Below are 26,040 nucleotides of genomic sequence, written 5' to 3' on the forward strand. Positions count from 1 at the left end.
TTTGAGCATCGGCGTCCAGCAGAAGCTGATTGGTTGAGCTGATATTGATCTTCAGGTGATCCTCCGTGTGATGAAGCTCTCTGTCAGTCCTCTGAACTGCTCTGGACAAACAGTCTGAGTGAAGACTCCTTCACTGCAGATCTTAAATGAGTCTGGACAGACATGATGGAGGTAAACTGCAGCTCAACTGGTTGGAGGAGGAAACGACCAATAGGAGGTGATTCTGCTGCATGATGTCATGTGGCAGCAGTGTTTGTGGACTGTCTGACAGATGATCCATTTCACAGGAAACCTTCTTCATACAAGCCGTCAGACAGAAACACTTTTAGATGTGATGAACTCCAGGAACAGAAACTCTGCAGCTCAGCATCATCATCATCATCATCATCATCATCACTACAAACAGCCCACAATGCAAACGCTCGCCATGTTAATACCGTGCTATAACAGCAGCTGTGGGGGGGGAGCGGCATCACTTCCTGTTTTGTCATTTAGAAATCGTCAAACTTGCCAGTGATGATTCTGTCATCAGAGTCAGTGATGAGGAGAGACGTGTTTTAATTAGTCAGAAAGCATCAGAGATGATCACAGATCAGCGGGCGGTGGATTGACTGTACATGCAAAGACAGCACAGCAGAATAAACCTGATTAACTGACAGCGTGAACTTCACCTCCCGACATCCTCATTAGCATTTCTCTGTGGCAGTCAACAAAGAGCCGACTCGTCTGACGAACCTCGCAGCTGAAGATGTTTCAGGAGGCTGAGGATGAGTATGAACGCCGTCAGTGCTGAGATGAGTTCGTCGGTCGCTAACGGGCTCCTGATGTCGTGCTATTAGCTGCCCGGCTAGCTCGCTATCTGTAATGAGATTATCTGGGAGTGATATTGATGTCGTGTCTCCGTCTGTGTTTCACTCATCCTCAGCCAAACGGCCTCTTCCATCTTATTTCCTCTCATTATTTATTGATGACGCCACAGATGAAGACCAGCCCAGGCGCCGCTCGCTGCTTCGGCTCGGCTAAATTCTTTCTTCTTTCTGTTGTTCTTTGGGCTTCTGGTGCTGCTCCGCGGGTCATTTTCATTCAGCCTGTTTGATGGAGGGTGAACGTTGTGAGTGGAGATGAATTGAATGTAAATGCAGGTTGTTTCTGTGCCACATTCGTCTCAGCCTCCTTCCACAGAAAGCAAACAGTTCACTGTCAGCAGTCATCGGATGTTTTTCACTGAAGAAAAAGTCTTTGCCTGTTTTCAGGCTGATTTTCGCTTCCTGACGCTTCTTCTATCCTCTGGTCTCTCCTTCACTGTGTACTCAGAAATATCTCATGCTATTACTGTTAGCAGGTTATGATCATTTATACTTTGTGAATAAGTAAAGCAGATGCAGTCGTGTGGACTCTGTGGCTCCAACAGCTCAAAGTAAAAATCCCACAGTGTGGATTTTATCCTCACTTCATTCCTTTGCATTCAATCCAGCAGCTTTGAGTCAAAGCTGTTACACTCATATCTGTCATCATGCCTCCTGTGTCGTGTTCAAACAGCTGATGATGATTTCAGATTCAGGCTCACAGGACTGGACTCTGCAAACCTTCATTCACCATTTTTGCTGTATTTTATTGTCTAAGATTTCACCGAACGTTCAGTCTGAACTCCAAAGCTCCGAGCAGAAAACGTGTTCAGATACATCTTTAATCAACACGGAGGTGAAGCTAAGTGCTGGATTGGACTTCAGGTTTGAAAAGGACACAGACACAATAAGAGTAACATCATCACAAACGTCCTGTGAACGTGTGAGCTCAGTGACTGAGTGAATCCATAACGGACGTCTGCTAACGCGTCTCCTCGCCCTATAAAAAGCAGCTTCACAGCGTGGCTCCATCCTGCTGCCTCTCTCTGATATTTACAGCACACAACGCGTCACACCTGAAGCACAAAGCTGCAGAGAATCTGTCCCGCTGTGCGTTTCTGCCCGACATTCATGTTTGACCCCGTTCCATTTATACCAGCCTTCACATGTCTGTCCAGGTATATCTGCTGTGCTCAGGCGCTCAGGGCCCGCTCTCTCTCACAATGGCGCCATTGTGACGAGCTTGAACGGAGCGCTGTGATGCTGCAGCGTGTTCCTGAAGTCTTCAGATGGAGCTTCGAGCCCTGGTGACGGAGAGAGGGAGGGCCAAATGACGAGGTGTGACGCAGGACGAGGATCTGACCTTATAACCGACCCTCATCACGCAGACTCTGGCTCGCGAGTCCTTGGCGTCACTTTCTGATGGGGCTGTTCAACCTGCTGCCTGCTTTTACAGTTTGCTGCTTTCCAGCTAAAAGTTTGAGGATTACATTATGATTGAAGCAGGAGGCGTCTGGTTTCCGGCGCCTCAGAAGAGGCTGTCCTCGTGGGATTTCTGTTTATCAGGAGTGTTGACAGACAGAAACACTGAAATAAACACACGCTGAGGCTGTTCTGCAGCCCTGATCTGCTTTCTTCTGCCTTTTGTTTAGCATTTTGTTTGCTGGAGCTACAGTAAGGAGGCAGAATCTTTGTCGTGAAGAAAAGTACGCAGATCATGTCGTGGTGCAAACAAATCCTCGAAAAATGTACCAGTAACAAAAAAAAAGAAAAAAAAAGTCCCGTCATCACGAGCTGAGGAATAAAACCTGTGGTTCAACCTGTGGAGCTGGAGCTTCTGAGGGACACTCGAGCAACAAGATTCTGCAGTGCAGTCAATAAGGAATCCAGTGATAATAAAGTCTTATCTTATCTTATCTTATCTTATCTTATCTTATCTTATCTTAGAACACAGGACGTGCGAGCTTCATCCACCTGTAATACATTTAATATTATGCAGTTCATATAGAATTTACTTCACAGCTGCAGCAGGCGGAAATAAGACGCTTCGTTACATCATTGACGTAATTTCCCCAGTGTGGGATCAATAAAGTCATATCTTATCTTATCTTATCTTATCTTATCTTATCTTATCTTACAGTAAGCTCACTGTCCACTCAGAGCACAGCTAGTGGACGTTTGTCTTTGTGATTGAGTCATTTTGCTGATGCCGTAAAGCCTCTTTGTTGCTGTCTTTTATTGATATTCATAAATAAATCAGAGGTGTAACGGTGAGCAGTTCAGACCAATCCAAACCGGTTTCTGTCTAACGTGAAAGCAGAAGTTCACTGAGAGCTGCAGCAGGTAAAGAGTCCAGACGTCACAAATCTGCTCTGCAGAGAAGAATGATCCATCAAACCAAAAGACTTCAGACATCAGGACACATCCAATAATCAGCAGCAGCAGCAAACACACGAGCGAAGCTGGTTTCATGCTGGATTGACGGGTAACACAGGTGACAAGGTCACATCAGGAAAAATCTACTAGAGCAGAACACAGGCCACCGTACTTCTCTCAAAAACCTCCAGAAATCTGACAGTGTGTAGTGAGATGTTGGTATTGGTCAGATATTGATTGTAGTTTAAATGTAGCTTTGACTGAATTGACTGGAGACATCTGATCTGATCCTGAGTCAGCCCAGTCTGACTTAGTGAGACAAGCACAGGCTAAACTGGAATTTGTCTGTTTGGAGGGTCACATGCATAATTCAGGTCACATGTGGTGATTCCAGTAACATCCAGAGTTTCTTCAGCGAGCAGTCACAGTGTGAGCTAATGAGGTCCCCAGTGAGGCAGCAGGAAGCCCGTCCTGACACACTTAAAGGAAACAGAACCCAAAGACGCTTTCTTTACTTTTGAGCTGTGTCCAAAATGTCTTCTGAGGTTACTGAAGACGGGCTGAGGGTGGACACACACTCACACACACACATAGACCTGTTGAAGTGAGTTCAAGGCGGCAAACATTTGAACATTTTCAAGCAAGATTTTGTCTTTTAACTTCCTGTCTACACAGGAAGTGGGATGTGTTGTGACATCAGCTGATCGTCTCCACCCTAGTGATTGGTCAGAATGTGTTTGAGTGAGACGTGTCTTCATCCAACATGTCTTCACAGTGGAGACACACAGTCCAGTTCACTGTCGTCCAGCGTGACAGCAAGATGATTATTCAAAATTATTATATCAATCAAATTTGGATTTCTCCACCGTTTGGTGCTTTGATCTCCTGCTGATAAAGTCAAAACTGAGCAGCATCAAGAACGTTAGAAACTTCACACCAAGCATCATCTGAGTGAGCCGCTGCAGCATCAGAGCTGCTGAAATGAAAGGAAATGAAGCTTTTATTCACAGCAGAAAACATGAGCATGTATGTGTGTTTGAGGAGGAGGGACCAGGAGGAAGAGGCACATGAGGGAGTGATGAAGAGACGCTGGAGCATGAAGGCAAATTAAAACTGGAAAAGGAGCAGAGACACATAAGAAAGTTAATGGGGTGGATCAAAACTCCCAGCAGCCTCTGCTGAAAGCTGCCGTTGAGATGTGGATGAACTGTACGTAACTTCATCATCAAATTGAGTCTTTTCAGGTGTCCTGTATTCTGGTTTTGGCTCCTGACTCCATTACGGCTTCCTGTGACTGCTTCACAATAAGAGCCCCCCGTGTTTGTCCAGGTCTTTTAATGTGAAGCAGCAGGATGTGTTTTGTTAGCATTAGCAGTAAACAGTGATTACATGCCGCCTCATTAGCTCCCTGTGTGTGAAAGCAGTCTGAATCCAGCAGAGGAATGGCGGACTCTGCCACCAGCATTATCAACGACTACAGAGAGAGATCATTACACAATATTAATATTACTGTCTAACATAAAAAATATCAAAAATAAGGTTCGATTCACGAGGAGAATTAAAACATGGCAAACGAGCCGCGCTGTGACCATCGTCGACCCTTCAAACCGCTCAGATCAAACTCACCTCGTGTCCGTTCTCTCTGAAGGACTGAAGCAGTGAAACATAATTTTCAGAGGTATAAAAGACTCTGCATGAACCATGCAGTAATGTAATAAATTAAGATTTGAAGGAACGTGGAGCACAAAGAGGCCACAGAGGAAACTCTGTCCTCTTTTAAAGTGTGAAATATTCAGCTCCTCGGAGGGTTTTTGTTTTTTTTGTTTTTTTTTTGTGGTTTTGGGAAGCAGACATTTTGTGGAGGCTGAGGCTCTGCAGCTGCTGCCCTTTAAACTGCTTTAGTTATTTTGCATTTTGCTGCATAATGTTTCCACAAGTCTCAAGAAACACCATGAATACAGCTCGAAGTAACTGTTCATCATAACAAGCCGCTGAGCTCCGGTCCAAACTTTCTGACTGAATTTATTTGCATCTCTCAGACATCACATACATACTTTTTTATTCTTAATTATGGAAAGTATGACTGGCTGTTTGATTCAGAGCAAATTGTGACGTTGTGAAACAAAGTGGTTGTGATCAGGAGGGTTAACTGGAGGCATTGTGAACACTTACAGCTTCATCAGGAGTTTTCTGTTGACCTCCATCGTGCTGCTGCTGCAGTCATAAGATGTTATTCAGCTGTTAGCGAGGTTAGCTGGCTGTTAGCCAGCTGTTAGCTGGCTCTTAGCGGGGTTAGCTGGTTGTTAGAGAGTTTAGCTGGCTGTTAGCGAGGTTAGCTGGCTGTTAGCTGGCTGTTAGCAGGGTTAGCTGGCTGCTAGTGAGGTTAGCTGGCTGGTAGCTAACTGGCTCTTTGTTCCTTTGTCTGGAGCTTTACTGGGAACCAGTTTAAAGACACAATATGTCATTAATCTGATGGAGGACGTGCAGGTCACTCTTCACATGGCGTTTTTACACAGAACAAACACGTGAGCCGTGTGAAGTAACCGAGTACATTTACTCAAGCACTGTACACACAGTATACACAGAACCTGTACTTTTACTCAAGTGCTGTATTTAAGTGTATATTTGAGATACTTGTACCTTAATTATGTCTTTTCTTTTCACGCTACTTTCTACTCCACTACATCAGGTGCGCTGCTTTGAGCTACATGCTAATCAGCATCAGTATGCTAACATTCTGATGTTAGCAGGTCTAATGTTAGCACGCTAACATGCTAATGAGCTAAGTCAGCATACGACAGATGAAGACCCTTCATGTTTGATGGGCTGCGTCTTTAGAAGGACACAAACAGTAAAAACAGTGAAATAAACCTCATCCACAGTTACTTTTTATGTTTTCCGGCTGTGAGAAGCTCACTGCTTCCTTTGTGCATTGCATTGTGGGAGAATTGCATCCATCATCAGGTCCCTCACAGACGCTTTTATTCTGCCTGCTCTGTATTGTTTATTGAGTTCCTCATGCTGGGATCATATCCAAAGAAATAACATATCAGCGATGTCTGCACACCACCCACAGCTAACAACAGAGCTGAGACATGTCCTGTGAATCCAACAGTAAAACAACATCAAACCCACAGAAACATTCAGCTGAAGCCGTTTGAATGTCTTTACTTCTCCAGAGTGAACACACACTCAGACCTGCTTCGAGTCCATGTGTAGAGCAGATGTGCAGCTCAGGCTGATGGGAGTTAGAGGCCAAATTCATTAAACGTCGATCTGAGGATGAAAAGGTTCATCCTCAGATCATGAACGTCATGACAATCCGTCCAGTAGCTGTTGAGATTTTTCAGTCTGGAAGTCGACCGGCTGACGGCCAATGGAGCCGTTCTCAGGAAACGATGGTTTAAAGCGTGTTTCAGAGGGCAGAGTGTGTTGATCTGCAGTCTGAGCTTCACCTGCGCCTCACCTGTGTCTCACCTGTGTCCCCCTGTCTGTGTCTCTCAGGTCAGGAGCGCATCGGCATCGATTCCAAGTACGAGCAGGAGGGTAAGGTGCAGTTTGTGATCGACGCGGTGTACGCCATGGCCCACGCCCTCCACAACATGCAGAGGGACCTGTGTCCAGAGAACTCCGGCATCTGCCCCGAGATGGACCTGGCCGGAGGGAAGAAGCTGCTCAAGTACATCCGCAGCGTCAGCTTCAACGGTGAGACGGCGGACGGGTCGGTCCTGACCGGGCTGTGCAGCGTGTGCTCTGAGCTGAGTGATTGATTGGATTTCACAGTAAAATCAGAGGCAGCCGGCGAACGCCGCTCATAAAGACGCTCCTGCTCACAGCGCTGCTTTAAACTGTCGACGGCGTCTCGTAAAACAAGGTTTTCATCGTCCGCCATCAGCTCGCTCTTCACGCGTTGTCTGGTGTTTGACTGGTTTAAAATCGTTTTAATGCCATGAAATCAAAACCCTGAAACACCTTCGTGCTGACTGAGAGCAGAACGTACAGGTCGAGGCTGATCACCTGGTTTCAGTGTGAAGGGTGAAGTGAAGGGAAGTGCTGCCATGCATGGCTGCATGTTGCTGCACACCTGCTGCACACCTGCTGCTCACCTGCTGCACAGCACTGAAAGTCTACACTCGTTTGTTTCTGAAGGTTTTATTGGAGAGACACAGAGTCCCAGCTCCACACACCTTAAGTCCAATTTTCACTTGATTATTTCCACTTTCGGACATTTATTTGAAGGCTTCAGTTACTGTGCAGGTTAAAATTCTAAACAATAAACATATAACCAACAGATAATGATGAAGTGTTATTGTGGCAGGATGAAGGAGTGAACATCAGCCTCCCCGCTGCAACTTTACACCGAAAAATAAAAGCACAAAAAGTATGAAAGTACACAAAGTCGCTGATGATTACGAGCCAATAATTCACAGTGACAGCAGAGCTGAAGAGAGTCAGCCGCCATCTTCTGTCTCATTGAAGCAGAAGAAACATCTCCAGAGAGTTGAACGCACACGACACGCTGAGCTGTTGATCTGATCCCTGATCAGTTTGACTGTGAGTGATGTGAGTGGGTGAGAGCAGCACCAGTTAGTGCCTCAGTCACAGCTCATGAAAGTGATTCAGCTGGTAGCTCGCTGCTGAACTGTTTTAGCTGCAGCGACGTTCCTCTTCTTCTTCTGGTGTTTTTATCAGTACCCAATCAGCTTCAGGTGCACCAGCACCTCCTCCTGGACTGGAGGAGCACTGACACTGGTTTAATGGTGATATATATATATATATATATATATATATATATATATATATATACGTGCATTCTTCTTCTTCTTACTGTTATTATTCACCTCCTCATTTGTGTAACTCGTAACCTTGTGAAGTGGAAAACAAACTAAAGACAAACTTGTTTCCATCACGATTAGAAAGACGCACAAAGCTGTTTCACACGTTCAGATGTTTGAGTCTGTTTGTGAACAGGTGCTGTAAAGTGACATGATATGTGGCCTCGCTCTTAAAGGGGCAATAATTAAGGCGTTTACTGCCCCATAGCACAGAGTGAAGTCAGTCATTAAGTCGGGGGCTGTCGCTGCCAGGCGTTCAGATTTCTGGCTCTCCAGACTTCCTTTCCATCGGCCCACTGTTTGGAGCATAAAGCGCCTGAGGAGTTTCATCACCTGCTCCTCTTTTCAAACGTCCAATAATGGAAGACGGAGCTCCTTTATGAGCGAGCAGTTAGACATTTCACTCTGCAGCCAAAATGCAAATGAAAAGCCGTGTTATTACAGCGGAGTGATGTTAATGTCTTCAGTGTGGCTGAAGGCCTACAGCTGACGGAGGTGTGAGGTGTGTGTGTGGAGGCTCGGCCCTCCATCAGCTTCGTTTGTGTCGTCACAGTCGTTTACAGGAAAGTGATGCCATCTGGATTACGGTCTTTGTCAACATGATTATGAGAAGTTGTTCAGCACATTTTGCAGCTAAAATGTGATTAAACTTCTTTCTGCTTGTGTTCAGATACTCACAGCACTTCAGTTAAATGAGGGACAAACTGTGGTCTTAGTTTGACACGTGAGACATGATGTGATGAAAGTGAGACCACCTGAACCAAAGACCTCGTCTCCTACGTTTGAAGGACTGTAAAATGCTCATTTAAAGAGAGAGCGGGAGAGGAGCTGCTCACATAGATACGCAGGAGAAGAGGAGTCCACAGCGCCTGAGCAAAGCTGCCTTCGCCTCCTCAGCGCCTCCTCAGCGCCTCCACCTCAACACAAAGACGATGCTTCTGACATCACGGTGTTTCTGTCACAGTCACTGAAGAAACTGAGTCCAGAACGTTTTCGACCAGAAACTGAAGATTTGAAGCAAACAGCAGTTTTCTCTGGAGACGCTGGTCCGAGCCGCCTCTGCGCTCATGAACACAAGCATCGATCTGTCCGGTCACTGGATTAAGAGCTGAGCTGCAGGACACCTGACAGCCTCTGAGAGCTGCCTTTCACAGCTTTACCTGAAATCCCAGCTGTCCAGAAACAGGAACAGTTCTGATTAACTGCAAACACGTTTTTACTTCATTAAACCAGCGGTTGATCTCAAACACATGAAAACCTGTTAAACGTGATCAAATGTGTTCAAACATTCATTTGTCAGGATCAAAGCAGAAGAAGAAGTTAGAAAACAGCCGGACTTTTATCGTTTTTGGATGTTTTAGCATCAATCCATTAGCATGATGTCACAACAGGAGTGGATGAAACAAACGTTCAGTGTTTCCTTTGGCTTGTTCGGTTCTTTCATGGTGTTTTTTTCATGCTGATTTTGTCTTTTCTTAGAGACAAACCTCTGAAATGGTTTATTGAGGGCGGCCGTGGCTCAATAGGCCGTCCGGCTCCCTCTGAAGTGACAGTTTGTCTCCTCGTGCAGATGAGACTGTTGAGGACATTAGCATGACACCAGACATGCAACAAGCTGCACCAATACATGCACGCATGCTCTCATACACTTTGTTCTCATGGAGCTGAATAATACATCATGCACATAAACACAACGATGCACTCATTCATCATTCAAGCATTCATCGAGCTCCCTGACTCTCTGTGAAATGACAGTATTAGAATGAGAAGAGGACGAAGCCCTGCAAACACGAATGTTTTAATGAAACATGAAAAGACAACAAAATATTCCTGAGCAGGTTCAAACTTCAGAGTTACTGAGAGAAAAACTAAGAATAAAGCTGCAACGAGCAGCAGTTTCCTGCCAGAGCAGTGCTTTCTGACCTGAGGAGGAATTCTCTTTGTGGTTCGTATTGGACAGAGGACGCTCATCACCATCTGTCCTCCTCCTCCTCCTCCTCCTCTGCCTGTCAGCCTTTTCCTGCTCTCCTCTTTTCAGCCTCACTCCTGGTTTTCCTCCATTCACTCTGAGTTAAATACAGACTTGAAAGGGTCTCCACACCAAAGACGAGCAGCCAAGGCAAATAAACACTCTGTGTGTGTGTGTGTGTGTGGGGGGGGGGGGGGGGGGGGGGGGGGCTGTTTAACTTGAGGGAGTCACATATAAGGCTTAGCTGGCTGTTCATTCATTCATTTATTCATTCATTCATTCATTCATTCATTCGTATCCAAACAGAAATGTCTGATTTCCATCATGTTTCCATCGTTTGACTGCAGGTCTTTGAGTGATGTCGTCTCATTGTGTCTCTTCTTCTGTGGTTTCATGGCAGCGACTGGAGGCTCCGCTCCACCTGCTGTTCGCAGCGGGTGGAGACAAACATTCAATGACTGGACCGGCGGCCTGTCGGTGTGTGAGCGTGAAGCAGCTTGGGTGGAAGCTCTTTATGAATCCATTCCATCCACCATGATTGGCCGCTTGACTGACTGATTGATCAGGTGGTTAAGTATCTGTTTGTCCTCCACAGGAAGTGCTGGTACCTCAGTGACATTCAACCGTAATGGCGACGCCCCCGGACGCTACGATCTGTTTCAGTACCAGTGGAACAACGTCAGTGGGCCGGGCTACCGCGTGATTGGACAGTGGACCGAGACCCTGCAGCTCAGTGTGAGTTTCTGTCGCAGTGAATAATAACTCTGTTTCTCTGAGTGCCTCTTTGACATCATACCTCTGGTCCTATTGTGCACGGTTTAACAATATATATCAAAAAGTCACAAAAATCCATTTCTTTGTCTTCTCAAGTCAAAACGTCATTACGTTTCCTTCATGTAAAAGAAAATATGACATGTGCTTATTTAAGCGTGAGCCAACCAGCTTCAACCAATAATATCACGACATCCATCCGTCAACCATTAGTTAGCTTGTTAGCAACAGCATGCTACACAAGTGTGTCTTCAGAACTTCAGACTGTTTGTGGGATGGACGGAGGTTAGGTCTGTGATGGAGGTGCTGAGGGAGGCGAGCGTCCAGCTCATGCCGCAGTCATGGTTACACTCAGTGAATAAACATTCACAGACAAACCATCGATGACTCCGTAAGACAAGACATCATTATTACAGTTACTGACTGTTTAAAAGGAAGAATCCCTGGCATCACAGCAGGTTCTGTAGACGCTCCTACAGAGCTGCTCGGCTTGTTTATGATGTGATAAAGTTTGACGTGGGAGCTCATCGTATTGCTCATCAGTCCAGCACAGGCGTGAAATCAGCACGGACAGCATCATTTCAGCAGGATCTCACTGTCTGTTCCAAAGCCCGGCCGACGTTAACCAACAGCCAAACGTCGCCGACTTTACTCTTTGTTAGCCACTGACCGGTTTGTGAAAGGTTGAATCACATAAGTCTGTTTGGACTCAGACGATACTCTAAATAATGATAATGTGAGTGTTCAGGATGAATATCTGCACCTCAGAACCAAAGAAGAAGAGCAGTCTTTGCTGGTTTTTAGGATTCTTGCACACATCAGATCATCTTCATTTCATCTCGGCCTCCTCTGTTTCCAGCAGTTTGTCAAATCTCCTATTAATGTTTCCCCAACCATCAGCGGTCAGATCAGCCGACCAATCAGCAAACGGGCTGGCAGTGAAGGGCTGTTCAGGGGCCTTCATTAAAAACTCTCATCACTGAGCATTCAATTGTGGCTGCATTGATATTTTATTTAGATTTCCATCATTTATTCATGGAGGTTATGATTCTGTTGTTTCTTAATGTGTAGAAATGATTTATCAGCCCAAATGTTTCGGGGACAGCGAACACGATGCCTCCCGTCCGGCCAGACAGCCAAAATGTGTTTATTAGTGACTGAACCACAAACTGTGAGGCAGACTGAAGGTGACGATGAGGAGCGATGAAGAGGAGAATAATCCTGACCAATGAAGGAAGTTTTACAGTGGAAGATAAAGATAAATCCATGAATATGCATGAGGCGCCTCCATCAGCACAGAGGCTGTAACGAGCTCCATCTTCACCGTCGTTACATTGTTAATTACATCAGATGGTGTAAACCGATAACTTCAGCTTTAAAGTTGAACCGAGCAAACATCCGTCTCACCTGATCGTTCCTGAGCCACGACGACGTTTGAAGGATTTACATCGGCCACTGATAAACTGACTTACTGGCTGTGGTTCGTTCTCCCTCCTCTGAGGTGGTTTTACAGAGCTGGAGGATTATCAGACCGGTTTACACCAGATTTGACCGTCCTCACAAATGGGGGGGGCTCCTAATTGGAGGCTTGTTGAGGACAGATAGGCGGAGAAGATTATCTGACAGTGTGAGAGTTTATTAGGCTGATTGATCGACACGACGAGACAAACGGACCACACTGAAGGAACGTGTGACCAGAGAGAGGAAGAAGCAAAGTGAGCGAACGGAACAGATTCGACTTCATGTGGATTCATGCGTCCATTCGTTCAGTTCAGGCCAACATCAAAGAGCCCCATACGATCCAACCTGGCGTCAAACATTGCGCAGCATCGAATGCAGGTACGGAGTATGGAGGAAGATGAATCACATGTGGTTCAAGCATCCGTCAGAAAATCCTCCGCTTCAGCCGTGTTTTCGAACACTGGCTGTGATTTGATCTGCAGTGTTCTTCTGCTTCTGCATTCAAGGCCATGTCTCTGCTTCTTCACAACACTAAATTATTCACCTCAATAGCCCCCGGTAAGCCAGATGTGGCAGAGCTGTTGCTATTAGGCCTCCTATTATTGCTGCTTTCCCTCTATCCTCACAACTCCTCTGTGTGTGTTTTGTGGTGTGTGTTGCTCTCCAGATTACAAAGGGGAGCTATTACTGAAACTATATGTTCAAGCGTGACAGTCAAACCTAATATGATTTAGCCAAGGTACACGTACGCTGATTTTCTGAGGCAATTTGAGATCAAGGCACAGAAGAGTAATCAGCACATTTAGAAGATTAATAACCTTTGTTTGAACTCGCTGCGCTGAACAGAGTCGCAGAAGAAGAAAATTCCAGGGCCTCAGGTGGACGTCTGCTATTTTATGTGTGGATCAATTATCCCAATGTGCCAGTGTGACATCCGTGATCCGCCCACATGTGCTCAGGTGATGTATTCATGGGAGCAGGAGATTCAAACGGCTCTTTCCACACATCACCTGCTGGTAATCCTGCAAAACCAGGACCGATGTTTTAGTAAACTGACGTTAATCTGGTCCAAATGGAGAAAAATGGTGTCACCAGCTTTTTACTATTTCTCCTTCTGCCATTTTCCTCTTCTTCTCTGCCTTCCGTTGCCTGCTGTCTCAGGGCTTTGCTGTGGCTTAATGGGTCAGTCAGACTCTGTTTCGCTCCGATGGGTCTCTGTCAGGGTTTATGTGGCCATAATCTGCACCAGGACGAGTCTTTCGCTGTGCTGCTAGAATCCACCCAGGACCAGCACTCTGTTAACTGTGCAGCTCCTCAGGACGAGTCACATTCATTACTTCACACACATCATGACCAAACAGTCCTGGAATAGTGATCGTGTCTGCTGTTCAGCAGCATTTTAGGGTTTAGATGCTCATCAGTATGTTTCTTCATGCAGGATCGACCTGCTCACCTCCAAGACCGAACTGAGTGAAAACCAGGTGGAATTAGTGCGTTTGATGTATGATTGAATGATAAAGTGTTTTATATTCATGTTCATTCATCATAACAGATAAATATTGTAGCTGCATCTTTAGCCCAGAGATCACCGTCTCTGACTGACGCTCCCACATCTTTTTAGGAATACCGACCGTAAATAAAAACACAGTTTTGTTTGTTTCTGACCTGAAGACGTGTTCGGGGTTTTTTTCCAGCCCTCGTACCTGCAGCCTCCGCTCAGGCTGCTGTTACAACATCCACCAATCACAGGCTGGAACATGAACCTGTGTGCAGCCTGATGAACTCAGGACAAAGAAAGTCCTGAAGCTGAAACTGCAGCTTGTTACTGCTGTGGACACGAGCTCATTGCAGATGTAGAGTAATAATAAAGTCCACATTTATTCATGTCCCGCGTTCACAGCCGAGCAGAAGTCCACTAAAACAAATAATACGCGGAAAATCCAACCTGTCAATGAAGCTAGGAACATGTTGGATTACCCAGGCCGAGCTGTGCCACACGGTAATCTCACCCACTGTGGAATTTATATGGCTGGATTAAACTGTTCATATCCATGATACAGGATTATCAGCTTCATTTCTAAAATGGCAGCTTCTCATGATGACAAACTGCAAGACTGTTCGGTGTCCACAGAGCACAGCTGCACGAAACCTGGACAGGCGAGACAGTCTGACGATGACACAGTGGTTCTGTACTCTGTCAGTGAGAATGCATTCAAGTCATTTCACAATCGTTTGTTAAACCCAAACTTGATCCGAACGTCTTTAAACGATTCACAGAGGGGATTCACAGATGTGTTTATTATCGGAGAAGAGAAGGACAGACAGTATTGTCTCCTCAGTTGTCTCCTCGTCTCCCCTGACATCTGCTGCTAATCCGCTCCAGGCTGGAGACCCTGTTTCATCACATTCCCCGCCGCAGCTGAGATTAATGTCATTTATATCCAGTAATTTCTTTACCTTCAGTAAACGCCTTGTTTATGAGCCTGGCCGTCCCTTCAGAGGGCCAAATTGATTATGAATGCTAGGTGATACTTTTTGTGCATTCAGGGTGGAAACATGCAGGAAGTGTTCCATGTGGCTGCCGTGCAGTTTTTACACTATTAAAGCAGCTGTAATGTACATTTTATAAAGTGTATTCTCATAATAACAATGTATGAAGTGACAATGTGATGCAGTGATGAACCTCCATGAATCAGCATCTGAATCTGCAGTTTCAGTCGTCAAAGAGACGTTCAGCTCATCGTTTATCTGTCAGACAGACTTCTCTCTTCCTGTTCGCTCTCACGGCGTCGCTTTCAGATTAAAGCCTGTAAAAATCCTCAGTTCACTTCCTTCTGAGCAGCAGACAGACTGATCAGAGACCAGCTGATGGACGTTTAGCATTTAGCAGCTACAGAGCAGATGTTTCCCTCAGGAGGTGGAGGAGACCAAACACAGAGCTAAAAGAGACGAAGACTGGGCAGACGTCCATCCGGAGACACAGAGTCCACGTCGATCATCATGTTGATCTGCTGGATGTGAAATAAACTGTCTGTCAACAAGTTCAGCACATCAACTTAAAGGTGAAGATGTGTTGATGTTGTTTTTGAAATAACACAGACATCCGTTATCACAGCTTCACGTATAATTTTAATGAATCCATAAAGTAAACTGTCTCTTACTTTAGTTACTTTGGTGAAATAAGTGTTACTCACTGTGTAACGAGGCTCCTCATCTTGTTTCCAAACACAACATGAATGAACGCCCGTTTCCATCCAATCAGCAGCGACCGCCGTCAGAACTGAACACGTCTCCTGGATAAGAGGCAAAATATTTTCAGGTATCTGAAACCAAGACCAGTCGCTCCAGATTCAAGCCTCTCTGATGGACCTCAGACAACAACAGCTACTTCAAACTATAAAGTGACATAAAGTAAAGTGTTTGAGGTGCAAACATCAGTGCAGCACAGTGAAACTTGATCTTTCTTTATGCAATGCCAAGACAAAGTCAAAACAGTGAGACAGACACACAGACAGAGGACGCTTGTTTGGATTCTGTCCTTTCCTACGCTGTCTGTCCTCTGTCTGCTGCAGCTGGAAGAGACGGAAGCTGCCCAGATGACTCATCAGTGTCGTTTCATGAGAGGAAGGTCACTGGAAGCAAATGCCACAGAGCAGACAATGAGACAGTGGGAGGAAATGGAGAAACAGGCAGAAGAGGAGAAAAATATGATGATCTGGTCTTCCTGCGAGTCCAAGCCTGTCTGTCTGCTCATGGTGTGAAAGATGAAAGTGATCCAGCAGTCCCTGAAATGGGACAGAAAAGGACAGAAGCAGTGGAATCTTGCCTTTCTGTGACCCTAAAAGCTGCAGTGCTTCTTGCTATAATTCTGGCTGAAGGATTTGGACGTCCTATCAGATGCAGTTGAGAAGAGGAGGATCAGGGACGGCTGCTGTAATGCAGACAATAAGCCGGGGCAACAAACGGACACACATCAAGGGATCGTCCTCGCTGTGACTGCTGGAGAAGAAAGAGCCTCAAAGCTTCTCAAAACTGGACTTCATGTCATTTCAAATCGTGTCTGTTCGTCCACATGCTCAAGAAGTACATTGAAGAGTTCACATTAAGGATTCACTCACTCTTATTATTCTTTGTCTCCTGGGACTACAGTTCCCATGATGATGAATTAGCTCTTAGCAGCTGCTGTTTGTGATCACCTGCCTGCTGCGTTCAGTGGAAAGCATCTGAAGTCTTGTTGCTAATTCACCTGCCAATTTGCTAAATGTTGGTGACCTCATCATGTATCTCTTTAGATGAACACGAGATGGCCCGACCGTTTACCTGCTCAGGTGTCTGTTGGAGCTAAAGTGATATTACAGCCTATCTTTGGCACTTCCCCAAACAGACGTTTTGTTTTCTAACAAGTGAATAAATTATTAAGAGAGGAGATGAGCTGTCATATAGTCCTACAGCATGAAGCATGTTTGGCTGTTGTATAGTAACACTGGAAGTATTCTGAATATTGATGTACTGCTTAAAGCTGTATATCATCAGCACACTCATATTACTGTTAGCCCTTGACCAGGGAGCCGAGTCTCGAGGTGAGTGGAAGCATAAAGACAATGACGGCGGGACAACAGCACGTCACTGCTTTATGAACCCACACATTTCTGTAATAACTGAGAGGAGGACACAGCGTGATGTCAAAGCCGTGAGAGCCTCCATTGGCTCGTGTCTCCATAATGTCACGGCGTCCGGCCGGCGATGGAAACACATGATCCACACTCTCCAGAAATACATGAAACAGCTCAGTGATCTGACAGGATGATTATAGCATCTATCAAAGAGGACCAGCGGAGCTCAGCAGGAAGAGACACGATAATATACAAGCACACACACACACACACACACACACATACACACACACACACACATACACACACATACACACACACACACACACACACACACACACACACTGAACCCTCGGCATGCAAACACACACACACACACACACACACTTACACACACACACACATACACACACACACACTGAACCCTCGGCATGCAAACACACAAACACACACACACACACACACACACACACACACACACACACACACACACACACACGTTTGCAGAGATGACAGCATCCAGTGCTTTTTTCCTGCTTTGATTGAGAAAGAGAAGCTCTGTATTACTGCACATTTCATCTTCCGGCTGAGCAGAAAACATCACATTATCCCTGAAATTACACTGAAACCTCATTTGCTTGAAATTGCAATTTTCTTAAAAAGCCTTTTTTATTTATTTGTTTTTTAGATGAAACAATATCTCACTAATGCTGCTGCAGAAAAGTACCTTCAGGTTCTGTTTTCTGAAACAGAATAAAACTTTTTTCCTCTTCATTCATCAGTTAATGCTTCAGGACAATATGATCAAACTAACACATGCCAAGGCAACAACAGATGTTGATTCACAAAACATAAAAGGACACAGACAAGAGACCGAGACCACGCTGTGTATGGACTGAGGACCTTTTCAATGCCTGACTGGAAAAGGTATGTGCACTCCTGACTTCAGTTCAGAAGTGGTCACCGGTGTGGATGAAGGTCTGTTAATTGGAATATGAAGCGTGTGAATACAACCACTGGAAGATATGAGTCTGCACAGTTTTGAGAGGTGTGTGGTGGAGATACTTGGTTTTACCTTGACTGAATGTTTTCAATTAGATGTACTGTAAGTGATGTATGTCAATAAGCTGCTATGGTCAAATGTGATTGAGGTGTGTAATCACCTTTAGTTTCTGTTAGAGGTGATTTATTCACAGTGAAGTCTGGAGCGACTGTTTTTGGAGCAGCTGAGATGTTTGAAGGTGTCACTCAGGAAAGGGAGGCCTGATTTGTCTTCATGTCCGGTTTGTTCCATGGGTGGTGTCGTGATGGGCTGTGTGTGTCCATTTGAAGAGGTGTTGTTGTTGATGCGCTCGGTAGTGTTGTTGGAAATCTGGTTTTGATTGTTGTAATGTGGTCAGTTTCAGTCTGGGTTTTTGTTTCTGTGTCCAGTGTTGAAGCGTCTCGCTGTGGGATGAGTTGAGATCATTGAAGTTCAGATGGAACCCAGTTCATCTCCATCGAGTGATTGGATGCTGGATTTATTTCAGTTAATCAGGATCATCAGAGAGAAGTCACTGATCCTTTTGATAAGTTCTTTGATAGATTTGGATTTTGTGGGAGTAGGAGGACATCGTCTGCATATTGGCTGATTTTGCGTATTATCTTGTTTGTCCCTGTGATGTTGTTGTTTTGCTGCTGATGATGGTTCAATAAAGAGTGGAAACAGTGAAGGTGAGACTGGACATCTTTGTCTGCCGCCTCTGGAGTTTCATGAGACTCTGTCATCAGTCATTGGACAAACTGGACATTTCTTCTAGGACTGCTGGTGGAGGTCAGGACAGCCGTCATGACTGAAGTATGATTGATTAGTGACTGCTGTTAATGAATCCTGTTGATCTGGTTGAAGGAGGACTTTGAAGCAGGACTGAAATTAGTTTTCCTGTGTTTGGATTTGTTTTGTTTGTTTTGTTTTGTTTTTTGCCTCATCTATTCTGGTGAGCAGTGATGATCGTGTTTGCCAGAAGTGTTGATAAAACTCTGGTCCACGAGCTTTAATATTTGACACTGTTTCTGAGTGCCTTTTCATGTTCTGCGGACGTTAATGCAGCATCTAAAACCTCTGCTTGGTCTTTTGTTAGTAATGTGACTGCATCTAGAAAATGTTCTTTCTGCTGAGTGCAGTGTACTTGACGATTAAAGGTGATTCTGACCCAGCAGCAGCAGCGGTGGCGGAGGGGGAAGAAGATAGCGTCTCTTTTCTCCTGCAGTCTTATCTGTAATGACTCTGAAATCTCTGGGCTCCACGCAGAAATCTGCTGCTGCTTGTCTTTCATGTCTGAAAGCCAGAGAGAGATGGAGAGGAGAGATTCTGATGGGTGCTAAGCCTCATTAGGAGTAATGAAATTTGACCTTGATCTCTGCGAAAACGATCCCTCACAGCCCTCCAGCTGCATTATGAGGCAGATGGAGAGATTTGAGGCGGACAAAAGCAGCTCATGAGCAAGTCCAGGAGCATCCGGGAGGGTTAATGAAGCCAGCGTGAGACCAGGATGTTACTGGTTCAAGTCCTTCCACAGATGATCTGATCTGATCAGAATAGACGTTTGTGTTTGTCCTCCATCACTTAAATGCAGCTTTGATTAAACAGTGATGTCAGCATTTCCCAATGAGCGCCCATTTCAAATGTCAGCATCACTGAACTATGGATGAAGACATGAAGACATGAAGACAGCTGGACGCAGTGACGCACTCAGCCCTGCTGTCACTTTGTCCCCCTGGTCACTCACGGTACTGCAGCGAAGAAAGACCTGTGAGACGACGTGTGATTAGAGACAAATCACTTAATGTCTGTCCTTCTGTCTGTCCCCTCAGCAGATTTTGACAGTGATGTAGTTTTGTTGTTAGTTTCCTGAAAAGAGGAGAAGAAGAAGACATTGACCTGTCTCTGGGTTGTCCAGGTGGGCAGACGTCTCTTCTGAAACCACCTGCAGACTGACAGATTCCACGTGAAGTTTTGTTTTGGTAACTTTTCACAGCTTCCTGTCGACAGTTTGCATCCTTCCTGCGGTTTAACAGAAGCATTGTTTAGTTCAACGAGCCGCTGAGCGAAGCAGCCTGATTGGCTGTGTTCAGCCCTGAAGCTGCTTCCCTCCACATGCCCTCGTCTTCCCCTGTCTGAAGAGGAAGTCTGATGTGTCTCCAACACTTCTGCTCGGGTCGTTGGCTTGTGCCCAGTTGCCTGTAAATGCAGAGTGCCTCGTTTCCTCATGCGTCCTGTATGAACAGCAGGGGAAGCATTTGTTTCATAGATAAATTGAGTGAGAACTGCTTACTGTCGGCGTTCAGTCATGAAACTGTCTCACTGCTCAGCCTTCGCAGTTTGTCTTCCTCTGCTGTGTCTTGGGAATGCGCCTGAAAGGAATATAATTATTCAAATGTTCTTGTTTTTTCTGAACTGTAACTCTTCTTTGAAGACGGGTTAGAAGTGTGTTTTCTTCAGATTTATTTAAGGGAGAACAAAGGCAGTCAGTCTCTCACCTGCTCTTCCTCCTGGTTGACATGCACCATGTTTTCAGTACTTCCTGTTAAATAATCCGGAGTCACAGCAGGTCAAGCAACGCTGCGACATTTAAGACCTACATTAATGTTGAAGTGACAAAAAGCTGCTGTGACGTAAACCTCGCGTATTGCTCCTTTAACTGAGCTCAACTGATTCTACATCAGAGCCAGTCTTTATCTCTGTCCAGTGTCAGTCTGTTGTTGAGTCATGTCCATCCACAGTTTGACGTCCCAGGAATGATGTCCACATTGAACATTTTCCAGAGTTTTCGTCCAATATCAATGTTCCTTCTGATAAAACAATCATCATGCAGCAGCTGTGTGAGCTAAATGCTAATGTTAGCATGCTAACACTCTCACAGTGACAAAGCTAACATGCTGATGTGTCGCAGGTATAACGTTCACCGTGTTCTCTGTCTCAGTTTAGTGTCAGAGGAGTTTTTACGGTTCATCCTGAGGGGGACATGAATATCAGGACCAAAGTGGACACAGCAGGACAGAAGCTACTGTCACTGACTAGCCAGTTAGCGGTTAGCTCTGCAGCTGCAGCCGTTCTCAGCTGATCCTGTGAGTGATCACTCCGTCACCAAACTTCCTGAATCAGATTCTTCTTCCGCCTCACTTTCTGTTTCGTGCTCTCAGTTTTCTCTCATGTCTTCGCTGCTTCAGCTTCACATAGAGATGACCGTCACTCACTGAAATCAGAACAGCGTCTGAAAATCAGCAGCGGATAAGAGAGGAAGTGCCCTGCTAACGATCCCGTCCATCATCATGAACGCATTGGGATGCTTTTTAATGATCGCAGCCTTGTACTGTTCTGCTCTTCTTTTCCTCCATCATTAAATCCGGCAGGAAGGACGTCGTCTCGGTCACCAAACAGTCTCACGCTGTGTCCCCCCCACACACTTGTTAATGAGCACGCTGAACACTTTCACACCTAATCAAAATGTGACGTCTGCTTGGAGGGAAATTGGTCCCGTACTGTGTATTTGCCATGTGAACGCGGTCATACTGTGTTCGGATGTACTGGTGGATGTATGAGATGACGCAGTTGCGGCGGCGGTGCTGTTGGGCAGTGATACTTGTCTGATGAGTCTGTTTTTCTTTCTCTTTCTCATTTGGCTTCCTGTCACTCAGACCTGCTGCTAATCTGCTAACTGTGTACGTTCCACTGCACACGGCCTCGCAGGGATGCGGGGAACTTATTTCCTTTTCCATTCAATTAATCAATTTAATCATGATCCACAGTCGCCATGTTAATCACTGTGCCACAGATTAATGGGAAGGAAGCCAGGCTGCATGTTTGTGAGTGTGTTTGTGCACGGCGGCGAGATCTTAGTTGACTCACTTAAGAGATGCTTGAGTTTTGACGAGCTCCATTATTACCAGAGGCAGTTAGTCACAAGCAGCAGTGAGCGACTGTAGGACGCTGTATCGCCAAAGAAAATGTTGGTATTGTACGTTTCTGCAAACCATGAACATGTAGAAACTTTACATTTTGACACCCTTTAACATTCAAAGTCCACATTTCAGTTTAATGTCATGACGCTGTGGTAAAGGACTGTTTGGTCCAGGCACAAAAACACCTGTTTAAGGTCAGGATTTACAATTTTCTCACCACAAACACAGCTGGAAAATGTCTCAATGTGTCATTTTGGAAAACCCGTTTCTGTTGCAGCCCGATGAGAAAACCTCCGCTCATAATCACATGCTGGTAATCTGAACTACGTCACTTTGATACCTGTTGTAGGAACGTTGATTGTGATACATATGAAACATACAAATTAAACCTATTGGTGGTACAGTGCCAACATTTTATGAAGGCGACCGAGCTGACCTGAACGCTGAGGTGGAGTCACAGTCAGAGCATGTGAGAGGCAGGAAAGAGGAAGGCGACGAGGCAGAGGAGTCAGAGGCGCATCGTTAAGAGCAGTTTACTGCAGCTGCAGTTTGGTAACGTAATGAACCGACAGCAGCAGGATCGAAGCAGGCTGAGGAGGAAGAGGAGAGGCGGTGGGCTGTGTGGGGGTGCGGGGCAATGGAGACTCAAGGCCAAAAAAAGGAAAAGAAAAGATGGATCCTGCATTGTATCCATGGAAACCGTGCGTAGATGCGATCACTGTTTCCTCAGAGGTTTTTGTGATGAGCTTGGGGACCAGGGCCCCCTAAAGGCTGGATAATGAACTGCGGCCTCAGGCGGCTGCAGTTAACCTGCTCTGGGAAGGATGGAGGGGGGTCTAATGAGCACATGGATGAAACGTTCCCAGTAACCGGTCAGTGGACAGAAAACAGCCGCCCACATGCTCCACACATCACCCCCACCTGATCACTGAATCCCAGAGACCAACGCTGAGCTGATTCATTATTGAATTTTTATTGGCGTCGACACAAACGCACTTGTAGCCCCTGACAATGCTCCGAGAAATGGAGCATGAATCCAGGAACAGAGACAGAAAGAAGAGGACGAGGCAGGACAGTGTGTGACAGGACGTTTTGAGCGTCGGACAGATGCAGTGAAAGGAGAAGCCGCTCCTCCTGCAGTATCTGCAGAGGCAGGACACGCTTCCCTTTCTTCCTCCTCACAGGTGCTTTGTTTGTTTCAGACAGTTTACAGCGTATTTATTCTGACCGAAGCTAATGCCAGACGGGTTTAAGCGCTCACCTGACCCGCAGCCCACAATGACATCAAGGTGGGCAGACGGTTTATCGACAGCAGAGTCTGACAGCAGAGCAGAGGCAGGCGGAGGAGCAAAGGTCTGCCTGGGACTGATAAGGGAGGCAGAGGGGTGGAGGTCGAGAGAGGCCGGCAGATACAGAGAGAGAGAGAGAGAGAGAGAGATGAGCAAGGACGTACATTCACAGGAAGCTCTCACCTGGTCTTCTTCTCCTCTTCCTCTGGGAAAGAAACAAATATCTGCTCCTGTTCTCTGTTTGTCTTCGCTCTCTCCTTTTAATGTTGCTGCTGAATGTTACGGTGAAATTCTGCTCTCCAGCATCCACGTTGTTTTTTATCCTGATGTTTCACAGAGCTGTGGTTAAGGTTCGGGGAGGTAACAAGTCGTGTCTTATGCTTCAAGCCAGTATTATGAGCTCTGGTCTGTGGAGTCAAAGTCCAGCACTATATAAATATCAGGAAATCAGAGCTGAGTCCAGAGAACAGAACCGTGACCTGCAAACCATGTCGGCCTCATTTGTTTTTATGCTGCCTGCAGCGTTTCTGAAGTGAATGGAGGTTGGGTTAGATGGCACAACCATGATCACCTCCTAAACGCAACCGAGTGCTGCGGGAGCCGAAACATTATCATAAAAAACATCCGATCGTGCTTCAGCTGGGATTTGGTTATTGTAGAGAAACAAATGAAAAGTGTCGTCTGTGAACATTTTACTGATACGTTCAGTATCAACATTTTGCAGCTGGACAGATACAGTCTGTTAATTAACAGCCCCCCCTCAGAGAGCTGACTCAGCAGCAGTGTTTGCATATTAATGTCATCTATAGGACTGTTGACAGAATATAGTTTGGACGCAGGTCAGGTCTCGATGGACAGACCTCTGATATTCAAGCTTTTCGAATCATACAGAGCAGCTTTTGTGCTCCTCGGAAGTCTTTTTCAACCTATAACATGAAGTCCATGCCACCACACGTCTCCTAATTTATTTAATCTGCTTGCCGAAGCGTGTCAGAGTGTACGCTGAGTTTAGGACCCTGGGACTTAATCACTCGTTCAGGCTGATGTTCAGCTGGAGGGAAGAAGGAACATGTGGACTTTTGTACAGGCACATTTTCAGAGATTTAAGACCAGAGAGACCTCTTGTCCAGATCCCTCTACCAGCTGTGACACCCCTTCAAACACCTGAGTGAATTATTGAACATGCCGCAGTGGCAGGCAGCCCTCCTGACCGCTACGACGGCGAGAAGACGGATGGAGTTTCCATTTAAATGATTGACCCAACGTTGCTGCTGGCGTTTTGAATCCCATTTGAAGCTCCAGTCTGAAATCCTTTTGGATTTGTGAAGCCGTGAGTCATTCTATAAGCAGGCGCATGTCTGCCACTCATCAGGCCTGAAGAGCAAAGCTTGTTTCTTACATGACAAGTCAGGTTTTGATACAGTTCATTAACTGAACAGCACATCCACCTGCCTATGAGCCATCGCTGAGGAGGAGCAGCAGGGATTTGTGTCAGCCGGTCATGTAATTTTGATGGTCCAAGTGTCGTCGGGCTCTGCATACAATAAAAAGCTTAGTGCAAAGTGGACAAAATGTGGGAGTGATGGATAGATGTGTGGAAGCAAAGGCTGATGAATGCGATCAGAAAACCATAACAGAGAAGGAATGAAGTGAAAGAAAGAGGAGCTGAGTGGGAGGGAAGACATTCTTTTCTTTTCCCTTTCTTCAGAGTTGGCCTGCCGCCTTTGGGAGGGAGGAAGATTAGAGGGCTGCTTGGAGTCTTCCTCTTTGTTGTGGTTGTGAATCCTCAGCGTGGCCAAATACAAGCCTTCGGCTGACTCGGGCTGTTAGCTCCGTGGAGCTTTCATCCCCAGCTATCCCAGGTTATCAACTTGGCTTATTGGTAGCACACGGGGCGCCTGGGGAGGGTCTGGTTGATAGTGGGTGGTGATAACACCCCATGTCAACTTTTCACTTTTTTCTCAAGCGTAGCCTCTGGCTCCTGGAACCAAAGACTGATTCAGATTGGTCTTTGTAGATAATCTGTTTGAGGATGTCCTTAGCACTGTGTAACTGATCAGCTCTGGGTCATAGTAGCATTTGAAATCCCTCCAAGTGCTTTCAAGTCCTTTAAACAGAAACCAGCTATCTGCCAAAATAATCAACATCAATACACAATAACAGGCTTCTTGGCCACCGTCAGTCGCTAGAGCTCCTTCCAAGGTCCGGGCACTGTTTCAAGAAGGGAACTGTTGGGAAGACGTGAACTGATTCACAGAGTCTTTTCACATAATAGCAGATTGGAAATGAAATTTTCAGGATACTTCTGACTAATCACATCTGACCCCTCTCATTATTATGCAATCAAATATTAGCAGCGAAGACTTTTTTCTCTCGACTCCCCCAGAGGTAGAGGTGTGTACATGCAGATGTAAAGTCTCCTCTGGAGAGGCGATGAGGCGGATATAACATTAGCTAAAGATGCAGCATGTCGATCAGGAGAAGACGAAGTGTTATGTTCCTGAAAGGAGCGCAGGTGGGCGACTGGACTTTTCAGCTTGACTAGCTTGTTTGTCAGCATTAGCTTGAGCTACATTCATCGTTCTCCTTGCTCTTTTCATGTTCATGAAATAATGGATGATTGAAATTATCTGTATAAAACACACCTGTTTTATCTGCCTGGTGTGCATGTGAGCATCATATCTTGAATTATATTTCGGCATAGTCATCACTGTCTTCAAACCGTGTCATATCTCAGATTAGTATTTCAGTGTAGTACTTGGGCAAATGTACTTAGTTATAGTCCACATTATATAACCTGACTTGCAAGTTAATAAAATGTGTAATGTAGACCCACTGTCTGCTTTCTTGCAAAGTCAGTGAGCTGCAGACATAGTTAACTTCATGCCTTGCTCAAGGGCTCCTTGAGGAGCAGAGTGGACCTGGAGAACTGGTCCTTCA

The 26,040-nt window shown here is 45.6% G+C and overlaps 1 protein-coding gene across 2 annotated transcripts in view; it reads left to right on the plus strand.

Annotated features, from left to right (window-relative positions):
* grm7 (glutamate metabotropic receptor 7) overlaps nt 1–26,040 on the plus strand; it is a 198,811-nt gene that overhangs the window by 130,820 nt on the left and 41,951 nt on the right. For both annotated transcript variants that reach the window (XM_076746551.1, XM_076746543.1), the window contains exons 6-7: nt 6,726–6,926; nt 10,621–10,760. In XM_076746551.1, coding sequence (XP_076602666.1) covers nt 6,726–6,926; nt 10,621–10,760 — 341 coding nt within the window. The remainder of the gene's footprint in view (nt 1–6,725; nt 6,927–10,620; nt 10,761–26,040) is intronic.

This window comes from Chaetodon auriga, chromosome 2 (assembly GCF_051107435.1).
Source record: "Chaetodon auriga isolate fChaAug3 chromosome 2, fChaAug3.hap1, whole genome shotgun sequence".
NCBI lineage: Eukaryota > Metazoa > Chordata > Actinopteri > Chaetodontiformes > Chaetodontidae > Chaetodon > Chaetodon auriga.